The 18,544-nt window shown below is 45.6% G+C and overlaps 1 protein-coding gene across 5 annotated transcripts in view; it reads left to right on the forward strand.

Annotated features, from left to right (window-relative positions):
• The window catches only part of LOC138744306 (prominin-1-A-like), an 83,057-nt gene that overhangs the window by 26,673 nt on the left and 37,840 nt on the right, over window positions 1–18,544 (forward strand). For all 5 annotated transcript variants that reach the window (XR_011345438.1, XM_069900218.1, XM_069900217.1 and 2 more), the window contains 8 exons: window positions 358–421; window positions 1,657–1,746; window positions 4,176–4,372; window positions 7,513–7,587; window positions 8,785–8,848; window positions 9,459–9,618; window positions 10,303–10,455; window positions 16,254–16,377. Coding sequence is in view for 4 of the 5 variants with exons in the window: in XM_069900218.1 (XP_069756319.1) it covers window positions 358–421; window positions 1,657–1,746; window positions 4,176–4,372; window positions 7,513–7,587; window positions 8,785–8,848; window positions 9,459–9,618; window positions 10,303–10,455; window positions 16,254–16,377 (927 nt within the window). In the remaining variant the exon portion in view is untranslated. The remainder of the gene's footprint in view (window positions 1–357; window positions 422–1,656; window positions 1,747–4,175; window positions 4,373–7,512; window positions 7,588–8,784; window positions 8,849–9,458; window positions 9,619–10,302; window positions 10,456–16,253; window positions 16,378–18,544) is intronic.

Here is an 18,544-nt window from a genome sequence, read left to right on the forward strand (position 1 = left end):
TGTCCCAGATGCAGTTTCACCACCTGGTCCCGGCCATCTGAAATCCCGACACCTGAACAACGCAGGTAATTACCGTGGTCAAAAGTATGACCTGTATAAAAGTCAACCCCCCCAAAAAAATGACCTGAAAAATTTTGACAATTACACAAGTATTTATAGTAAATACCAGACATGGCTGTTGGTGGCAATAGTCAGGGTATCCCCTTGCCACAGTGGGATTTGGACTCTGTGTCCCTGGACCTCTGAGCTACCACTTTAGTGATTTAGCAAATCCCTGACGAATGGGCTCGCAGGGGGCTTCAGTATGTGGTTTCCACAAATTGTCTAATTCCTCTTCCAACTTTTCTTTTATTTCAGCAAGTTACAGCCATCACAAATGCCAGCTCTGTTCCAATAAACCTCGTTACTTCTAACCTGAACGGTAAGTAAAGATTTGATGCCAATTGACAAGGTTTGCAGCTGGCTACAAACCCTGCCACTGATCACCACCACAGCAAATAAACTTTGTTGACCATATAGTCCACTAGTTCCAGAAACTGAGCCAGGGTTCCCCTCCCTGAACACTGTCTATTCACAAGCTGTGCTCTATTAAAACCCACCATTTTGACCATCAGCCTGACGACACTGCCCTACAATTTTTTTCAAAAGGTTTGCTTCCTGAAAAAATTAGGAATTATAATAGACAACTTCCAGCTGAACACAAAAATAATTCCAGATTTTTTTGTATCAAGTAGAAAGTTGGAGAAACATTAAATTAACTTTCATTGAATTTAGCCTGTTTAATCGCATAATGATGCTGACACATTGAGTTCGTTCAACTGACCTAAAAATGTTTTGCTGCTGATTTTCATTTGTACTCAGCATCTGATGCCTCTCACGTCAGTGTCCAACAATAATCGGCCAGAATTGATGGAATCCAGTTGCCCTGATACCACTTTTCTATAGTCGCAATGTCCTGGTACATAGACGTCACTGACTGCAGGGAAGAAGTCCAAGGACAACTGTTTTTATAGCCTGTCTGCATCTACCCTGACTAAGCATTCCCAGGCCTAATTCAACATTTGCATAGAATCTACACTGAGTTCATGCTCAGGCATCCTTTGACTGACCAAAACAGCTTGTTTTGTGGATAATATACTAGAATATGACAGAAAATAACAAAAATAGGTTATATCTAGAAAATAGTACACGATAGGAAAATTATAACATGATTTTTGTGATTAGATTGGGCCTGAAGAGCGATGGAAAGAGATTGGATAGAGTTAGGTTGTTTTCTCTGGAGTGTCGGAGGATAAAGAGAGACCTGAGAAATTTAGAAAATTTCTGAAGGCATTTATAGGGCAGACATTCAGAATCTTCCTCATCAGGGTAAAAATGTCAAATACTACAGAATATGGGGTGGGGTGTTTTATAGGAGATGTGCAGGGCAAGATTTTTACCCAGACAGTTAGTGGGTGCATTGGGGAAAAGGGTAGTGATGGAAGCAGATATGATAATGATGTTTAGGGGAATTCTAGAGACATGGATGAAGGGAATTTATTTCAGGTTCAAGTAGCAGAGCTGTAGTTTACTTTGGCCATTGTGTTTGGCACAGACAATGGGCAGAATTGTCTGTCTCTGTGTTGTTCAATTCTATGTTCTATGTTATGTTTTCAGATATCAGTTCGAATCTTGGTGAAGCTATCAAAGACAAGTTGGGTGAAAGTATTTATCCAGCGCTGAGAACAGCATCAGACCTGGCTCAAGGTAAAGGCCACAAGATAATCAAACGTCAAACATAGCAGTGATTGAAGCACCATCTCTCTGTACCCAGACTGAAAGTATGTGACGGGACAGTGCAAAGGGACCTTCACTCTGTACCTAACCCGTGCTGTCCCTGCCCTGGGAGTGTGTGATGGGACAGTGCAGAGTGAGCTTCACTCTGTACCTAACCCGTGCTGTCCCTGCCCTGGGAGTGTGTGATGGGACAGTGCAGAGTGAGCTTCACTCTGTACCTAACCCATGCTGTCCTTGCCTTGGGAGTGTGTGATGGGACAGTGCAGAGGGACCTTCACTCTGTACCTAACCTGTGCTGTCCCTGCCCTGGGAGTGTGGGATGAGACAGTGTAGAGGGAGCTTCACTCTGTATCTAACCCATGCTGTCCTTGCCCTGGGAGTGTGTGGTGAGACAGTGTAGAGGGAGCTTCACTCTGTATCTAACCCATGCTGTCCCTGCCCTGGGAGTGTGTGATGAGACAGTGTAGAGGGAGCTTCACTCAGTATCTGACCCATGCTGTCCTTGCCCTGGAAGTGTGTGATGGGACAGTGAAGGGTTTTTGATAGAAAGGGCTTCTGCATTCCTGATTTCTGATGGGGAAACTTGCCTAAGATTCTTGTTCTCTAGTGACATCCATTGGCTTGTGTCGAAGCACCAGATGGGGATTGGTTTTACCTTGGCTTCATTGACAACTCAAGGTTCAAAACACACCACTGGGCTTCAGGTCAGGGCCAGAGGAATGTGCAATACCCTCGATATCCGAAGAATTCATCTACAAAATGGTGAGAATGTAGAACTTCAGATGCAGTGAATAGAGGTGATGGTGTAGAGACCAAGTTATTGGATGTTTTTAAGGCAGATGGATAGATTCTTGATTGGCCAGGGCATCAAAGATTATGGGAAGAAGGCTGGGCATTGGGGCTGAGTGAGAAAATGGATCAGCTCATGATGGGCTGAATATCCTACTTCTGCTTTTATGTCTTATGGTCTAAATCTCTTTTTTGAATGGAGACACAAGAGACTTAAGGTGTTGGAATCTGGTGCAAAGAGGAAAATAAAATGACCAGATGGACAAATTCAGGGAGTTAGAAGCAAAGGATAGCTGAGATTTCGGATTGAGGGCCTGCCTCTGGACTGGGAGTGGACAGAGTAGCGAATGTAAAGAGGGATGGGGCAGGAACTGGTGAATGATGGGTGAAACCTGGGTGAGGAAAAGTTGATGGGCAGATGGAGGCAGATGAGGGAGCGTTGATTGGTGGCTAGAGGGAGGTGGTGGGGAGAGGGAAAGAGGGAAGATCGGAGACTGTGACAGAGGCTGGGAGGTGATGTGGACACGCTGAAAGGCTGCCGATGGTGGAATATGATCAGGTTAGGGAGGAGCAGAGGGGAAATGGGAACAGGATGGAGAGGAGATAAGGCACCATGAATGGAATGTTGTATCCTGCATTGTGAACAGCAATGTACGATAATCTTGCATTATCTTGAAAATGTAAGGAATAAAGAATATATTTGGAAATAAGGATGGAAGATTGTGGTGATGGAGAATGGGGGGGTGGGGGGGCGGTGGGGTGAGGGTTCCCCAGAAGCAGTCACTAAATGGAAGAACAACATCTTGTATTCCATCTGGGCACTCTCCAACCAGACAGCATTAACATCAGCATCTCCAGAGTCTGTTAACCCGTCTCTCTCTCTCTCTCTCTCACCCTCACCCCTCTGTCTCCTTTCCTCCAGCTTCCCATTCTTCTCCTATCCGAAAGCTATCCCATCCCCTTATGGATTCTCAGCTTTTGCATCCACCTGACCTCTTACCTATCAGTTGGTGCTCCTCTCCCTGCCCCTTCCTCCTCCCCTCTCCTCCTTTCCCCTCCCCTCCTTTTCCCTCCCCCCCCCCCCACCTTTTGATTCAGATGCTTGCCGATTTTTACTTTATACCTGACGAAAGGCCCAGATCTGAAACGTTGGTTACCCTTCACTTCGTACACATGCTGAGTTTTTCCTGCATGTTTGTGTATTGCACTTGACCCCAGCATTTCTTGTTTAACTCTAGCCTGGGGTTTGTTCGGCTTAAATCACGTTGCTGTCACCCAAAGGATTGGTTGGAAACGGCATGTGAAATCTGCTCCCAGGACACCAGGTGCTGGAATATGAACCAGAACCCAACCCATAGGAGGAACCCAGCAGATTGAGCAGCGTCTGTGGGAGTAGAGAATGGTCTACGTTTGGGGTTTTGATGCAAAGTTCAGGCCTGAAATGTTGACCATTCTTTCTCTCTCACATATGCTGCTTGACCCACTGAGTTCCTCCAGTGGATCATGTTATCTTCATGTGAAGTATCCTGCAACGATGAGCAGCTGAAGGGCGATCTTTGGGTTCTGCTGCCATCTTCCTCCCCCAGACATTCAGAGTGTTTAATTTGCAGAACTCAAAGGAGTGAACAGCAGACTCGTGCTGGTGAACAAGACAGGAGTGACACTTGTCCATCAACAGGATGCCCTCCAGCAGAATCTGAGCATCATCCAGAAGGAGATCAACGACACCTTGGCTCAGTGCGGGGGACCGTGTGCTGGCAGCCAGAATCTGGTGTCTGGGCTCACCATCATTGCCAACTTTTCTAAGGTACCAAATCCCTCCCATCTCCTCTGACCTCCCAGGGTCCTCCCAGGGACATCCTTCATCACCATCTCAAATTTCAGAATGGGATGGCGTGGTTAGCGCGATGCTATAACGGCACCAGCAACCCAGGTTCAAATCTGGCGCTGTCTGTAAGGAGTTTGTATGTTCTCTCCATTTCTGCTTGGGTTTCTTCCAGGTGCTCCGGTTTTTAAATTTTTATATGTATTTTTTAAATTTTAAATTAAATTTAGACATACAGCATACTAACAGGCCATTTCAGCCCACGAGGCCGTGCTACCCAATTAACCTACACACCTGGTAGATTTTCAATGGTGGGAGGAAACAGGAGCCACTGGGGAAGCCCACGCAGACATGGGGAGAATGTACAAACTCCTTTCAGACAACGCAGGATTCAAACCCAGGTCCTGATCTCTGGTGCTGTAACGGCGTTGCACTAACCACTACGCTAACTGCTTCCTCCCACGCTCCAAAAACATACGGGATTGGTAGGTTAATTAGGTGCAGTTGGGTGGCACGAGTATTCATGGGCCGGAATAGATTTCTATCATGCTGTATTGTTTAAAAAAAAATCTGTTCTGAATAATAGGGACAGGTATATGGATCAGAAAGACATTGTGGCAGCTGTAATTTATCCGGTATACACAGATTCAAAAGAACATGGTTGTTCTTCAGTACAAAATGGAGTTGACCGTCTTTATTCTTCTCAGCCACGACAACCACTTATTTTTCCCATCAAACACCACCCAGCCAACCCCCCTGACCTTATCGTTGGCTCTCTGTCTCCTTCTCCTGCGTCCACAATCCATCACAGTGTACGCAGCCCCCTGTTCCACCCTGCGTATGCGCACTACTACTCCTGTGCGTTGCCCCAGATACATCATCAGTGGCACTGCTCCTGACACAGGTACGTACGCGACTGCGACAATTTAGAAAGACTTGGACCACATTCCCCGACTTACAACCTATACAACTTAGGGCCATTTGTATACATGACCGAAAAAAAATATGTAGATATAAAAATTACACTTTTACAGATTCATTCTTAACCTCGGGTGTGGTGTTGTCCACATTGAAGAAGTCGCCTCGTCTGCCCAAGTGTTCTTGGTCCAGGAAACACTGCTACGTGTCAGCTTGGGAGGGCACCGGTTCCCAGGCAGGAGCTCAGGGATCTTGGGCTCCCAGGCAGGAATGGGGACCTCGGACTCTTCAATTGTAAAATGCCTGGTTGGTCGGGGACCGGTGGCGGCAGCGGGGAGGTGTCGGAACTGGGGACAGCAGTGGACATTATGCTTGGCCATTGGGAAGGAATAACCTTAGACTAATGGGAAGCCAATCCTGAATGGGAAAGGATACTTATACTGAAGCCTACCCTTGCAATGGATGATAAAACGGCGTCCATTTCGAGATACAACCGGTCAGTCAGAATGGAACATGTTTGTAAGTTGAGGACTTACCAAACATGCCTTCACTGTGGGGTTCTCCAAGTTCAACTTTGTTAGATACAACCAGACAAAACAGCATTTCTCTAGATGACAGGGCACACATATACACACTCAATGCACAGCACCTAATAACATGTGCACCTAAGGATATAATTCAAAATAAAGACAAATAAAAATACATTTAAAAATTAAATAAATGGCACAGCAGCAGTTGGTCTCATCAGCAATAACGATGAGTTGCACTTCAGAGCACTCAACAGCATAAGGACAGCTTCTTCCCCACTGCCATCAGATTCCTGAATGAATAATGAACCAAAGACACTGCCTTACTTTGACTTTTCGTTCACTATTTCGGTAAGGTGGTTAATATGGGCACTGTGACGTTGCTGCAAAACAACAAATTTTGTGACTTCTTCACCACAAAGTTGGATAATGTCATAATATTGTGCGAGATTAACAACCCGAGTCTCAATGTGGACAAGATGAAGATGATCATGCATGTCAGGAGGACTAGGAATGACCACCCTCCTCAACACACCAATAACTTAGTAGTGGAAAGAGTGGATAGCACCAAGTTCCTTGGAGTTCACTTAACCAGTGTCCTATCATGGACACTACATCTCCTCATTTGTCAGGAAGATGCAACAGCGACTGTACTTCCTGAGAAGACTGAAGTGGGCAAGGCTATTGGCCACCATTATGTCACCTTCTGCAGGAGCTCTATCAAGAGTGTCATCATAATGTAGTGTGGTTTCAACAGAGAAATGGATTGGAGATCAAGCCACAGGACTATCACCATTGATGTGTTTTGTTGTCTGAAGAGGGTGCGCAAAATCATTGAGGACCCCTTCCACCCTGCACACATCATCTTTCAACTCCCTTCGGAGAAGAAATACAGGAGTATCAGAACCAGCACCACCAGGCTGAGGAGCAACTTTTTCCCATGGGCAGTGAGAATGGTGAACGACCAAAGGAACTACTTGCATTAAATGTCCGAGATACTCCTATTCATGAAACAATATTTATTTGTATACATGAATACTTGTCCTGCATGTGTATTGTTTGTCTGTGTGTTATGTCTGGTTGTGCATCTACGTGCTTTGCACAGAGGACCAGAGAGAACGCTGTTTCATCGGGTTGTACTTATGCAATCAGATCATAATAAACTTGACTTTGACATGACCCAAATGTTTTGGGATGATTTACTCTGTTACAGGATCAATCTCACGGCCTGTGGAAAGAAGCAATTTCCCAGCCTGGTAGTCCTGAATTTGATCCTCCTGTACTTCCTTCTTTAAGAGGAACTGTTTCCTGCCAAGAGTAATGAATCTGTGGATGTCTATGAAGTAGTAGAGGCTGTTCATAAAATGTATTTAAGGCACAGGTGGATATATTTTCAAATTTTGAGGGTTTGGGGGATCAGGAGATGCTGAGTCCATGGCCAGATCTTATTGAACGGGGGAGCCAGGCTTGAGAGGCCACATTGCTGACTCCTGTTCCTATATATCATAAGATGTGTTCACATAGATGATGGAAAATCTTTGAGATAACTCACTCATCCAGGACATCCCGCCTGTTATGTAGTTGCAGCAGAGACTCTGCATGTGGAAGGTGGAGCCACACTCCTAAGCAATGGACTTAACAAATTCTATCTTCAGTTCATTTCTGTTCTTTCAACAGATTCCTAACATGGACAAAGAGCTGGAAGCAATGAAGCAAGTTGTAGATGCCAATCTCCAATCTTTTGTACAAGAGGTAGAGATCACAGACCACATTCCGACCCCACAATGTAGCCCACTGGTCAAGCTGACTATTATGCCAAGGCAGTGCTTCCCAGATCACAAAGATGTGAAATCCTGGGGAAAAAGGCCATAAAGAGGGAGGGTGCAAGTACTTTATACCCTGGAGGTTTTCATGGATTCTAATAAGAGGGAGACAAATTAAGATGGAAATCATAAGACATACGAGCAGAAATAGGCTATTCAGCCCATTCATTCGTGAACTGATCCATTTTCCAACTCAGCCCCACTGCCCACCCTTTGTCCCATAACCTTTGATATCCTGGCTAATCAAGAACCTATCAATATCTCCCTTAAATACACCTAATGACTTGGCCTACACAGCCACCAGTGGCAACAAATTCCATCCTCTAGCGAAAGAAATTTCAATGCATCTCTGTACTAAGTGGATGCCCTTCAATCTTGAAGTTGTCCCAGACATTCCCACTGTGGGAAACAACCTTTCTGCATCTGCTCTGTTCATGACTTTCAATGCTCAAAATGTTTCAATGAGATTGCCCCTCATTCTCCTAAATTCCAACAAGTACAAGCCAAGCACTGTCAAGCGCACCTCATGACAAATCTGAAATCGTTGACCCTTGGGAAATCTTGGAAAAATATCTGGGAAAGCAGGGTGCTTCAAATCTGAAATGGAAAATACTCAAGCTAGGAGAATGAGGTCCAATGGGAGGCAGCAACATGAGTTCATTTTAACGAAAATGTATTATTGCCCATTCTATCTCCACAGTCCTGGCTTTTTCCTGACTTGTCTGTGGCAGAGTTGGATAAACCCTGGAAAAACGTTTTAAAGTATCAATTTCTCTCAATAAGGCATTTCTAGACAATTCCAGCACTCCATAATTCATTCCCAGGTGTTGTTATTCTCAATACTCTCTCCAAACAGCCAATGTAATCAGGATTTTCAATAAATGTGTCCCAGGTTCCCAGTTTATTCAGATTATGGAATGGGATGGCAGGTAAATCTCAATAATTATTAATGTTTGTATTTACTGTCGTAGCTAGTATTCTTTAAAACTCTCGGCCAATAATTCTCAGAGTTCATTATTATCCCATTCTGCCAATGTATCAGGAATTGGTTGTAAAATGAATATTCACAGATGTGCGAGTATAAGACTTCCTCAGCACTAACTTGTGTTTGTTGCTTGTGGTGAAGGGTTACAGATCTTTCAATGACACACCAGCCATGGTGGCCAGCCAAGCAGCAAGTACTGTGTCAGGTGAGACTGATCTAATGCAGATGCGCCATGCTTGTACCTGGTTCAATTCTATTTCCTGCACGTGGCTCCAATGCAAGCTGCTGCAAGGGGCAATATATGGCATCACAAATGGGTGTGTCAGAGTTACAGTGAGGGATGTGGTGTGTATTGATATTACAGTGAGGGGTGTGTCAGTGTTACAGTGAGGGGGTGGGGTGTGTCAATGTTAGTGAAGGGAATGTTTTACAGTGAGGGGTGGGTCAGTGTTACAGTAAAGGGAGTGGGGTGTGTCAGTGTACAGTGAGGGAAGTGTGTTAAAGAGGGGAGTGTGAGTATTACAGTGTGGGGTTTATCAGTGTTACAGAGAGGCCTGTTAAAGTGAAGGATATGTCAGTGTTACAGTGAGGGGGGAGTAGGGTATGTCAGTGTTACAGTGAGGGATGTGTCAGTTTTACAATATAGAGTATGTCCATTTTACAGAGAGGAGGATGTGGTGTATCGATGTTAGTGTGAGGTGTGTCGGTGTAACAATGAGGGGTGTTGAGGATTCAGCCTTTCCTGACCCTGTCCACTGGAAGGTCATGTCCTGAAAAACATACACCTTCAGTGAAATCTCACTTGTGTTTTGCAGAAGCCAAGAAGAGCTTAAAGGAAATTGAAACTCAGATCGAAACGATCAAGCAGGACTTTCCAATACTAAACACGATCCATTCAACCACTTCCGATATTAACAATATCAACAACAGTATATATAAATACTATCCAAACGTTCAGCAGGCAAATAATTACAGGTCAGTCCACAAGACCCAGTGGGATGAATCACATTTCGCCCCTCTCTGTAACATTGACACACCCCTCACCTTAACATCAATAAATCCCACATTCTTCTCTGTAACCCTGACACACATCTCACCTTAACACCGATAAACCCCACACCCCTCGCTGGAACACTGACACACCCCTCGCTGGAACACTGACACACCCCTCGCTGGAACACTGACACACCCCTCGCTGGAACACTGACACACCCCTCGCTGGAACACTGACACACCCCTCGCTGGAACACTGACACACCCCTCGCTGGAACACTGACACACCCCTCGCTGGAACACTGACACACCCCTCGCTGGAACACTGACACACCCCTCGCTGGAACACTGACACACCCCTCGCTGGAACACTGACACACCCCTCGCTGGAACACTGACACACCCCTCGCTGGAACACTGACACACCCCTCGCTGGAACACTGACACACCCCTCGCTGGAACACTGACACACCCCTCGCTGGAACACTGACACACCCCTCGCTGGAACACTGACACACCCCTCGCTGGAACACTGACACACCCACCCCCCCCCCCCCGCATAAGTCTCTCATCCTCCTCATCTTGCCTCGGTATTCGAACCTGTATTGCTCTGTGTAACCCCTCTGACAATGTTGTTGACTCAATCCTGTTCTCCCCACATTTCAGATGGATCGTGGGGATTGTGCTCTCCTGTATCATTCTCCTGATTGTCGTGTGTAATTATCTTGGCCTTCTGCTGGGTACCGTCTTCCTCAATCCCAAAGTGAGTCCCACTGAACGGAGCTGCTCTTCCCACTCTGGAGGCAACTTCCTCATGGCGTAAGGATCATTGTCTCTGTTTTGTTCTGACATAGAACTACAATGTTGTAGCCATTGCAGAAACTTGGCTTGAGGAAGGGAAGGACTAGCTGATGCAGGTACCAGGGTTTAGGATGTAGGAGAGATGGGGAATAGTATTACTGGTCAAAGGTAGTATCATGGCTAAGTAAGAAAGGGAGGATGCTGCAGAGGGAGTGTCCACTGAGTCAGTGTGGATGGAAGTCAGAAATAGGAAGGGAGCTATCACTATGCTGGAAGTAATCTATAGGCCCCCAAATAGACCTCGGAACAGCAAGGAGCAAATAAGCGGGCAGATTTTGGAATGGTGCAGGAAATACAAGGTTGTAGTTATGGGTGATTTCAACTTTCCTAATATTGACTGGCACTTCTTTACTGCAAGAGGGATGATGGAGCTGAATTTGTCAAGTGTGTTCATGAGGACTCCTGACCCAGTATGTGGACTGGCCGACGAGAGGAGAGGCCATACTGGATCTAGTTCTGGGTAATGAACCTGGTCAGGTGACAGACCTCTCGGTGGTTCAGCATTTTGGTGAGAGTGACCACAACTTCCTTGCTTCAGCATAGCTATGGAAAAGGACAAAAAGGGAAAGTGGTTAATTGGGGAAGGACTAATTACAATGGTTTGAGGCAGGAACTGGCGAGAGTAAATTGGAAACAGATGGTTAAGGGAGAAAGCACAGAACTAATGTGGCAGAAGTTTAGGGTCCATGTGCTGGGTTCAGGATAGGTTTGTCCCATTGGGAGAAGGAAAAGATGGTAGGAAAAGGAAACTGTGGCTGATGAAACAGGTGAGGCAACAAGTCAAATGGAAGAGGGAAACATATGTTAGATACAGGAAGCAGGAAATAGGAAGGGCTCATGAGAAATATATGGTGGCCAGAAAGGAGGTTAAGGAAGGACAGAGAGCTCAAAGGGGGCATCAGAAGGCCTTGGCATGTAGGATTAGAGAGAACCCCAAGGTGTTCTATGCATATGTGAAGAACAGAAGGATGACGAGAATGAAGGTGGGGCTGCTAAAGGATAAAGGAGGCAACATGTACCTAGAAGCGAAGGAGGTTGGGGAGGTTTTAAATGAATACTTGCTTCAGTATTCACAAGAGAAAAGGACCTTGATCAGGGTGAGGTCAGAATAGAACAGGCTTGTGCCCTGGACAACGTGGAGATTAAGGAAGAGGAAGTGTTGGATCTTCTTAAAAACATCAATATTGATAGGTCCCTGGGGCTGAACGCGATATACCCTAGGTTGCTGTGGGAAATAAGAGAAGAGATAGCGTCCTCTTTGGCTGGAGGATTGGGAAATAGCAAATGTAGTCCCCTTGTTTAAAAAGGGAAATAGGGAGAATCCTGGGAATTATAGATTGATGTGATATATAATCTACTCAAGGATAATCAGCATGGGTTTGCCTCATGAGTCTAATTGAGTTTTTTGAGTAAGTAACAAAAATTGATGAGGGTGGTGGTAGATGTCATCAATATGGATTTTAGTAAGAGATCTGACCAGGTACTCATTGAGAGACTCATCCAGAAAGTCATGAGGCATGGGTTCCATGTGACCTTGGGTGTGTGAATAAAAAAAAATAGCTTACAGGAAAAAAGCAGAGAGTAATAGTGGAAAGAAGGTATTCTTCCTGGAGGTTGGTGACTAGTGGAGTGCCGCAAGGATCTGTTCTGGGACCCCTGCTCTTTGTGATTTTTATAAATGACGTGGATGAAAAAGCAGAAGGATGGGTCAGTAAGTTTGTGGATGACAAGAAAGTTAGAAGAGTTGGGGTTGGAGCTGAAGGTTATCAAAAGTTACAAGAGCATATAGACAGGATGCAGAGATGGGCAGAAATGTGGCAAATGGAATTCAATCTGGATCAGTGTGAGGAGATGCATTTTGGAAGAACAAACCAGAAGGTTGAGTATGGGGTTAATGGCCAGTTACTTAAGAGAGTGTGGGGTTCAAATCCATACATATCTCAAGGTTGCCGCACAGGTTGATAGGATAGCTAAAAAGGCCTATGGGATGCTGGGTTTCATTAATAAGCAGATTGAGTTCAAGAGAAGAGAGGTCATGTTGAAACTCTACAAATCTCTGGTGAGACCACACTTAGATTTGTGTTCAATTCTGGTCACCTCATTATAGGAAGGAAGTGGAACCATGCCGTGCCATCCACAGTTGCCATCGGTCACCCAGACAGAAAGCCACACAGCACGGAACAGGCTCTTCGGCTCAATTCATCCATGCTGACCATGTCACTCTGGGCTAGTCCCATTTGCCTGCATTTGGTCTATATCCTTCCAAACCTTTGCTCTCCACATATCTGTCCAAATGAGCATTATAATTATAGCCACTATTTGCTTCTTCTGGCAGCTCATCTCAGATATGACCTCCCTCTGAGTGAAAAGGTTTCCCTTCCTAAATCTCTCCCCTCTCACCTTAACCTCTGGCCTCTGTTTCTGGAATTATTTACCTTTGGGGAAATATACACAGGCCATTCACTTTATCCATGACCCTCTGTAAGGCCATCCCTCCGCTCCCTACACTCCAGGGAATAAAGATGCACCTATCCAACCTCTCTCTATAACTCAACTCCTCCAATCCCGGCAATATCCCAGTGAAATTTGGGTTTAAATTGGGAGGCATGGATTTGTGGATCATGCTGTATGTCTGTCTGTCTGAATCTCCTCTGCACCTCCTCTAACTTATTGATGTCTTTCTCAACGTTAGATTACATTACTTATTTTCCACATCCTGAGACCTGGGTGAGAAAGCAAGTCTATCGGGAAGGAATGGTCTTGAGGGAGTAAATTATCTGTTCTCCATTCCTGCAGCTGTTAACCTCTCATCGTTATCCGACTGCCAGATTCTTGAGGCAGCGTCTGCTTCTTAAGATATAAAATATCACTCCCTATACCCACCACTCTGGACATTCACAGAGGCTGCAGCATGCATAGTCTCACGATTGCCAGGGGGGTTAATCACGAGAAGCTGGGGGGTGGGAAACCAGCAGGCTGGCAGCATTCGTGAGCAGATATGGTCAGTCAACGTTTCGGGTCAGGCCTTGATTGTGACTGACATCGCCCAAGCTACTCTGACAGCTTTACCCAACCCAAGAACACAGTACAGATGTTGTACCAACCTATATATTCCTACCAAAAAAAAACCCTTCCTATCTCATAACCCTCTATTTTTCTTTCATCTCTGTGCCTATCTATGTGTGTCTTAAAGGCCCCTGATGTTTAAACCTCCAACACCACCCCTGGCAAGGCATTCCAGGCACCCACAACACTGAATAAAAAAATTTACTCCTGATGTTCCCCCTGGTGTGTTGGGCGGCAGTTAGCATAGCGGTTAGCACAACGCTGTTACAGTGTCAGTGATCAGGACCAGGATTCTAATCCCATTCTGTCTGTAAGGAGTTCGTATGTTCTCCCCGTGTATGTGTGGGTTTCCTCCAGGGGCTCCAGTTTCTTCCCACCATTCAAAATGTACCAGGGTTGTAAGTCATTAGGGTGTAATTGGGCGACATGGACTCAGGGCCATAAAGGCCTGTTACCATGTTGTATGTCTAAATTTACATTTACAATTTAAATTTAAACTTTCCTCCCTTCACCTTGTACAGATGTCCTCTGGTGTTTGCTATTCCTGCCCTGGGAAAAAAAGACCTTTTATTTCATGCATTTATTCAGCGATTTGCAGTCTGAGCCTACGTTTGATTGCCCACTCCTGGTTGCCCTTGACAAAGCAGTGGTGACGAGGTGCCTCCTTGAATCCTTAAGGTGCAGGTGAACTGTTGTTGGGGAGGGGAGCTCCGGGGTTTCAGCTTGGCCATGGGGAAGGAATAGCAATCTACTTCCAAGTCAGGTTGGTGTGTGGCTCGGAGGGTAACTTAAAGGGGATGATGATCCGCAGATGGGTGGGTGGCCAGTGCAAGGATCAGCGGTCATGGCGTTGGGCGCTCAGATGGGCGGTCAGTCAGGGCCAAAAATAGGGAGGCATCTTCAACGTAGGTCATACGAAAAGCATGTGATATTTTTGGCCAAGAAAGATGGGGGGAAGGGTTGTCTACATCTATTGCACGAGCATATACATTATGTCTTTGGCTTGGCTTCGCGGACGAAGATTTATGGAGGGGGTAAAAAGTCCACGTCAGCTGCAGGCTCGTTTGTGGCTGACAAGTCCGATGCAGGACAGGCAGACACGATTGCAGCGGTTGCAGGGGAAAATTGGTTGGTTGGGGTTGGGTGTTGGGTTTTTCCTCCTTTGCCTTTTGTCAGTGAGGTGGGCTCTGCAGTCTTCTTCAAAGGAGGTTGCTGCCCGCCAAACTGTGAGGCGCCAAGATGCACGGTTTGAGGCGTTATCAGCCCACTGGCGGTGGTCAATGTGGCAGGCACCAAGAGATTTCTTTAGGCAGTCCTTGTACCTTTTCTTTGGTGCACCTCTGTCACGGTGGCCAGTGGAGAGCTCGCCATATAACACGATCTTGGGAAGGCGATGGTCCTCCATTCTGGAGACGTGACCCATCCAGCGCAGCTGGATCTTCAGCAGCGTGAACTCGATGCTGTCGACCTCTGCCATCTCGAGTACTTCGACGTTAGGGATGTAAGCGCTCCAATGGATGTTGAGGATGGAGCGGAGACAACGCTGGTGGAAGCGTTCTAGGAGCCGTAGGTGGTGCCGGTAGAGGACCCATGATTCGGAGCCGAACAGGAGTGTGGGTATGACAACGGCTCTGTATACGCTTATCTTTGTGAGGTTTTTCAGTTGGTTGCTTTTCCAGACTCTTTTGTGTAGTCTTCCAAAGGCGCTATTTGCCTTGGCGAGTCTGTTGTCTATCTCATTGTCGATCCTTGCATCTGATGAAATGGTGCAGCCGAGATAGGTAAACTGGTTGACCGTTTTGAGTTTTGTGTGCCCGATGGAGATGTGGGGGGGCTGGTAGTCATGGTGGGGAGCTGGCTGATGGAGGACCTCGGTTTTCTTCAGGCTGACTTCCAGGCCAAACATTTTGGCAGTTTCCGCAAAGCAGGACGTCAAGCGCTGAAGAGCTGGCTCTGAATGGGCAACTAAAGCGGCATCGTCTGCAAAGAGTAGTTCACGGACAAGTTTCTCTTGTGTCTTGGTGTGAGCTTGCAGGCGCCTCAGATTGAAGAGACTGCCATCCGTGCGGTACCGGATGTAAACAGCGTCTTCATTGTTGGGGTATAGGAGCATGATGCTGAACCAAGCCATGAAAGACCCCAACAAATACATTATGTACTCTGACAATAAATCTAAACTTTGAAAAGTTGTATTGGTTTGAAGGGATGATATAGCTCTCCTGGGGATATTATCCTTTCACCTCCAGGTTTCATGTTCATTCATTGGTGGTCTGATGTCCTCTGGGTTTGGTCTATTTAGTTTTAGCTACTCGAGCCCACCATGCAACTGAGTCCAAGGATGGAAGTCCATGAACCCTTGATATAGGAGCAGAAGTAGGCCATTCTGCCCATCGAGTCCACTCCTCCATTCCATCATGAGCTGATCCATTCTCCCTCTCAGCCCCAATCCCCTGCCTTCTCCCCATAACCTTTGATACCCTGACTATTCAGATACCCTACCAATCTCTGGCGGATGGTTAGAAGTCACAAAGGGCGATGCCAGGGGAGTGAAAAATCAGGAAGTAGGTGAATGTTCATTTATGTGCCTGGGGAAGTCCAGAGAGTCTTCAGTCCAAGTTGGGAGTGTTCTTGGTATGTTCCATCCTTCCCTACAGATTTTCCCTCATTGTCTCTCATCTCTGCTCCAACAGGGGTGTGGGCTTCAGTTTCATCTTCTCCTGGCTCCTGATGCTTCTCGTCTTGATCATGTTCTTTGTGGGCGGCAACATCTACACACTGGTGTGTAGACCCTGGTACAATGAGAAATTGCTGCAGGTAAGATCTCCAGGTCCTTTCCATTTATTTTGGTTTTCCCTGGGACACTATTCGGTGAGTTGAGGATTTCTATCTCTCATACAACATTACAGCACAGAAACAGGCCCTTCTAATTTGTGCCTGTCGTAACGATTATAGATATGTTTTTGGGAGATAAATTGGGGCAGGTTTTTTAGTGTATGTCACATACAAACATTTCAAAACAGATCTAATTTAAAATACTGGAGCTCTGCTCAAGCTAGACAGGCCAGCTCCAAGAGCCTTTGCAAAAGTTTTGGGGAGTGCCCAAGAGACTTCACTAATGGATTTTTGTGTTTTGAAAAGCAACAGATGAAAGAACTCAGAGGAGTAGGTTCAGATCCGTAGGCTGTCTGGGATTGTTGTTCGATGTTCTAAGAGGGTCGTGGTTTTTTTGCAAGCAGAGAGGGAGTCAAACAGGCTTTCTCTGAGAGAGAGAAAAAAATCAGTTCTGCAGTTTTACAGTCAGTAGCAACAGCTGGGACTGGAACAGCACAAGCTGACATGCTTGTGGAAAAACCCCATTTGGAAGCTGGGTTGTGAGTGCTTAGTTCAGTCTGGTCAAAGCCCTTGTGGTTCATACAAGATGAGATGAGAGAAATAAGAGAGACAAAAATAAACTCTGGGGCAAGTTTCTTCCGCAAGTCACTGAAGTGGCTGATTAAAAGGAATCAGTTGTGGGTGTCCAGCGAACAACTAATCTCTCTCTGAAAATCAACAAGAACCTTCCTGAGCAGTAACCATTTACCTTTCAAGCACCAAAGCCTGGTGAACTTCATAAATGTTAAATTCTGTGCACAGTATAAGAATTGCCTGCAACCAGTCAACTTGGAGGACTAAGAAGTGAGATTGGACTGTGAATCAAAGAACTTTTCTGAACTTATACATACACATTACATACGTAGAATTAGAAGTGGGTTAAGTTAGGTTAGTGATGTTAAAGTGTGATTCTGTTTTCATGTTTGAAGATAATTAAAAAACACTTGGTGAATATCTATTGCTGCTGGGCTTTGAGGTCCTCTGGGTTCGTAACACGAGTTGGGAAGAGCATCAGGTTCATTGGGTTCACAGAGATACTAGTCTTGGCACAAGTGTTATAATCAGACATAACTTTTATTAGCACAAGGGAAACAAACAGGAGAGAATGTTAAATGGTACACAATTACTAATTTAATTAAGTGATGATACAGACATTCACCTCGGGCATCAGTTAGACTCCGACAATGGTAAACCTATATTTGACCCTACTTACACACTATAAACAGGGACTCTTACATATGCTCCCAGTTCCCTGATCAACAGGGGTGTGGCTCTACTGCGTATTGATCTATTGCACTACTACAGCTCAGCTTCACTGAAGTACACATCTTACCTGTGACCCTTTCAGCGACATCAACAGAAGTGACCTGGCGTGGAGTGGTATCCGGGGCTTGGATCATGAGGCAGAGAGGGAATGTGCTCTGTGGTGGTACTAAATACAGTGCTAAATGGTGCTGCTAGCCAATTATGACCCTAGGTGATTTAAATAGGCCAATGATGAGGTGTGCACTAATTAGTGGCTGGAGTCCAACCTTGACCGACAGGGTGATGTGACTTCCAAATAAGTTTCAGATGGGGAGAACACATGACCACCCACAATACACACATTCCAAACAGGCAGAGACGCCATGCTTCCTCCACACCATCAGTGCTGAACTATTATCCCACCTAGTCCTGTACCTAAACTATATCCCTCCTTACCTCTCACGTCCAAATTCTTCTTAAATGTTAAAATTGAGCCCATATTCACCACTTCAGCTAGCAGCTCGTTCCACACTCCCACCTCTCGCTGTGTGAAGTTCCCCCTAATGTTCCCCTTTCACCCTTAACCCATGTCCTCTAGTTTGCATCGCACTTACCCTCTGTGGAAGAAGCCTAATTGCATTTACGATATCTGTACCCATCATAATTTTAAATACCTCTATCAAATGTCCCCTCATTCTTCTACGCTCCAGGGAATAAACTCCTAACTTGTTTAACCTTTCCCTGTTACACAGTTTGTCAATATACTAGTAAATCTTCCCTACACTCTTTCTTAGGTGACCAAAACTGCACACAATACACCAAATTTGGCCTCACCAATGTCGTGTACAACTTTAACGATAACATC

The sequence above is a fragment of the Narcine bancroftii genome, chromosome 10 (assembly GCF_036971445.1).
Source record: "Narcine bancroftii isolate sNarBan1 chromosome 10, sNarBan1.hap1, whole genome shotgun sequence".
NCBI lineage: Eukaryota > Metazoa > Chordata > Chondrichthyes > Torpediniformes > Narcinidae > Narcine > Narcine bancroftii.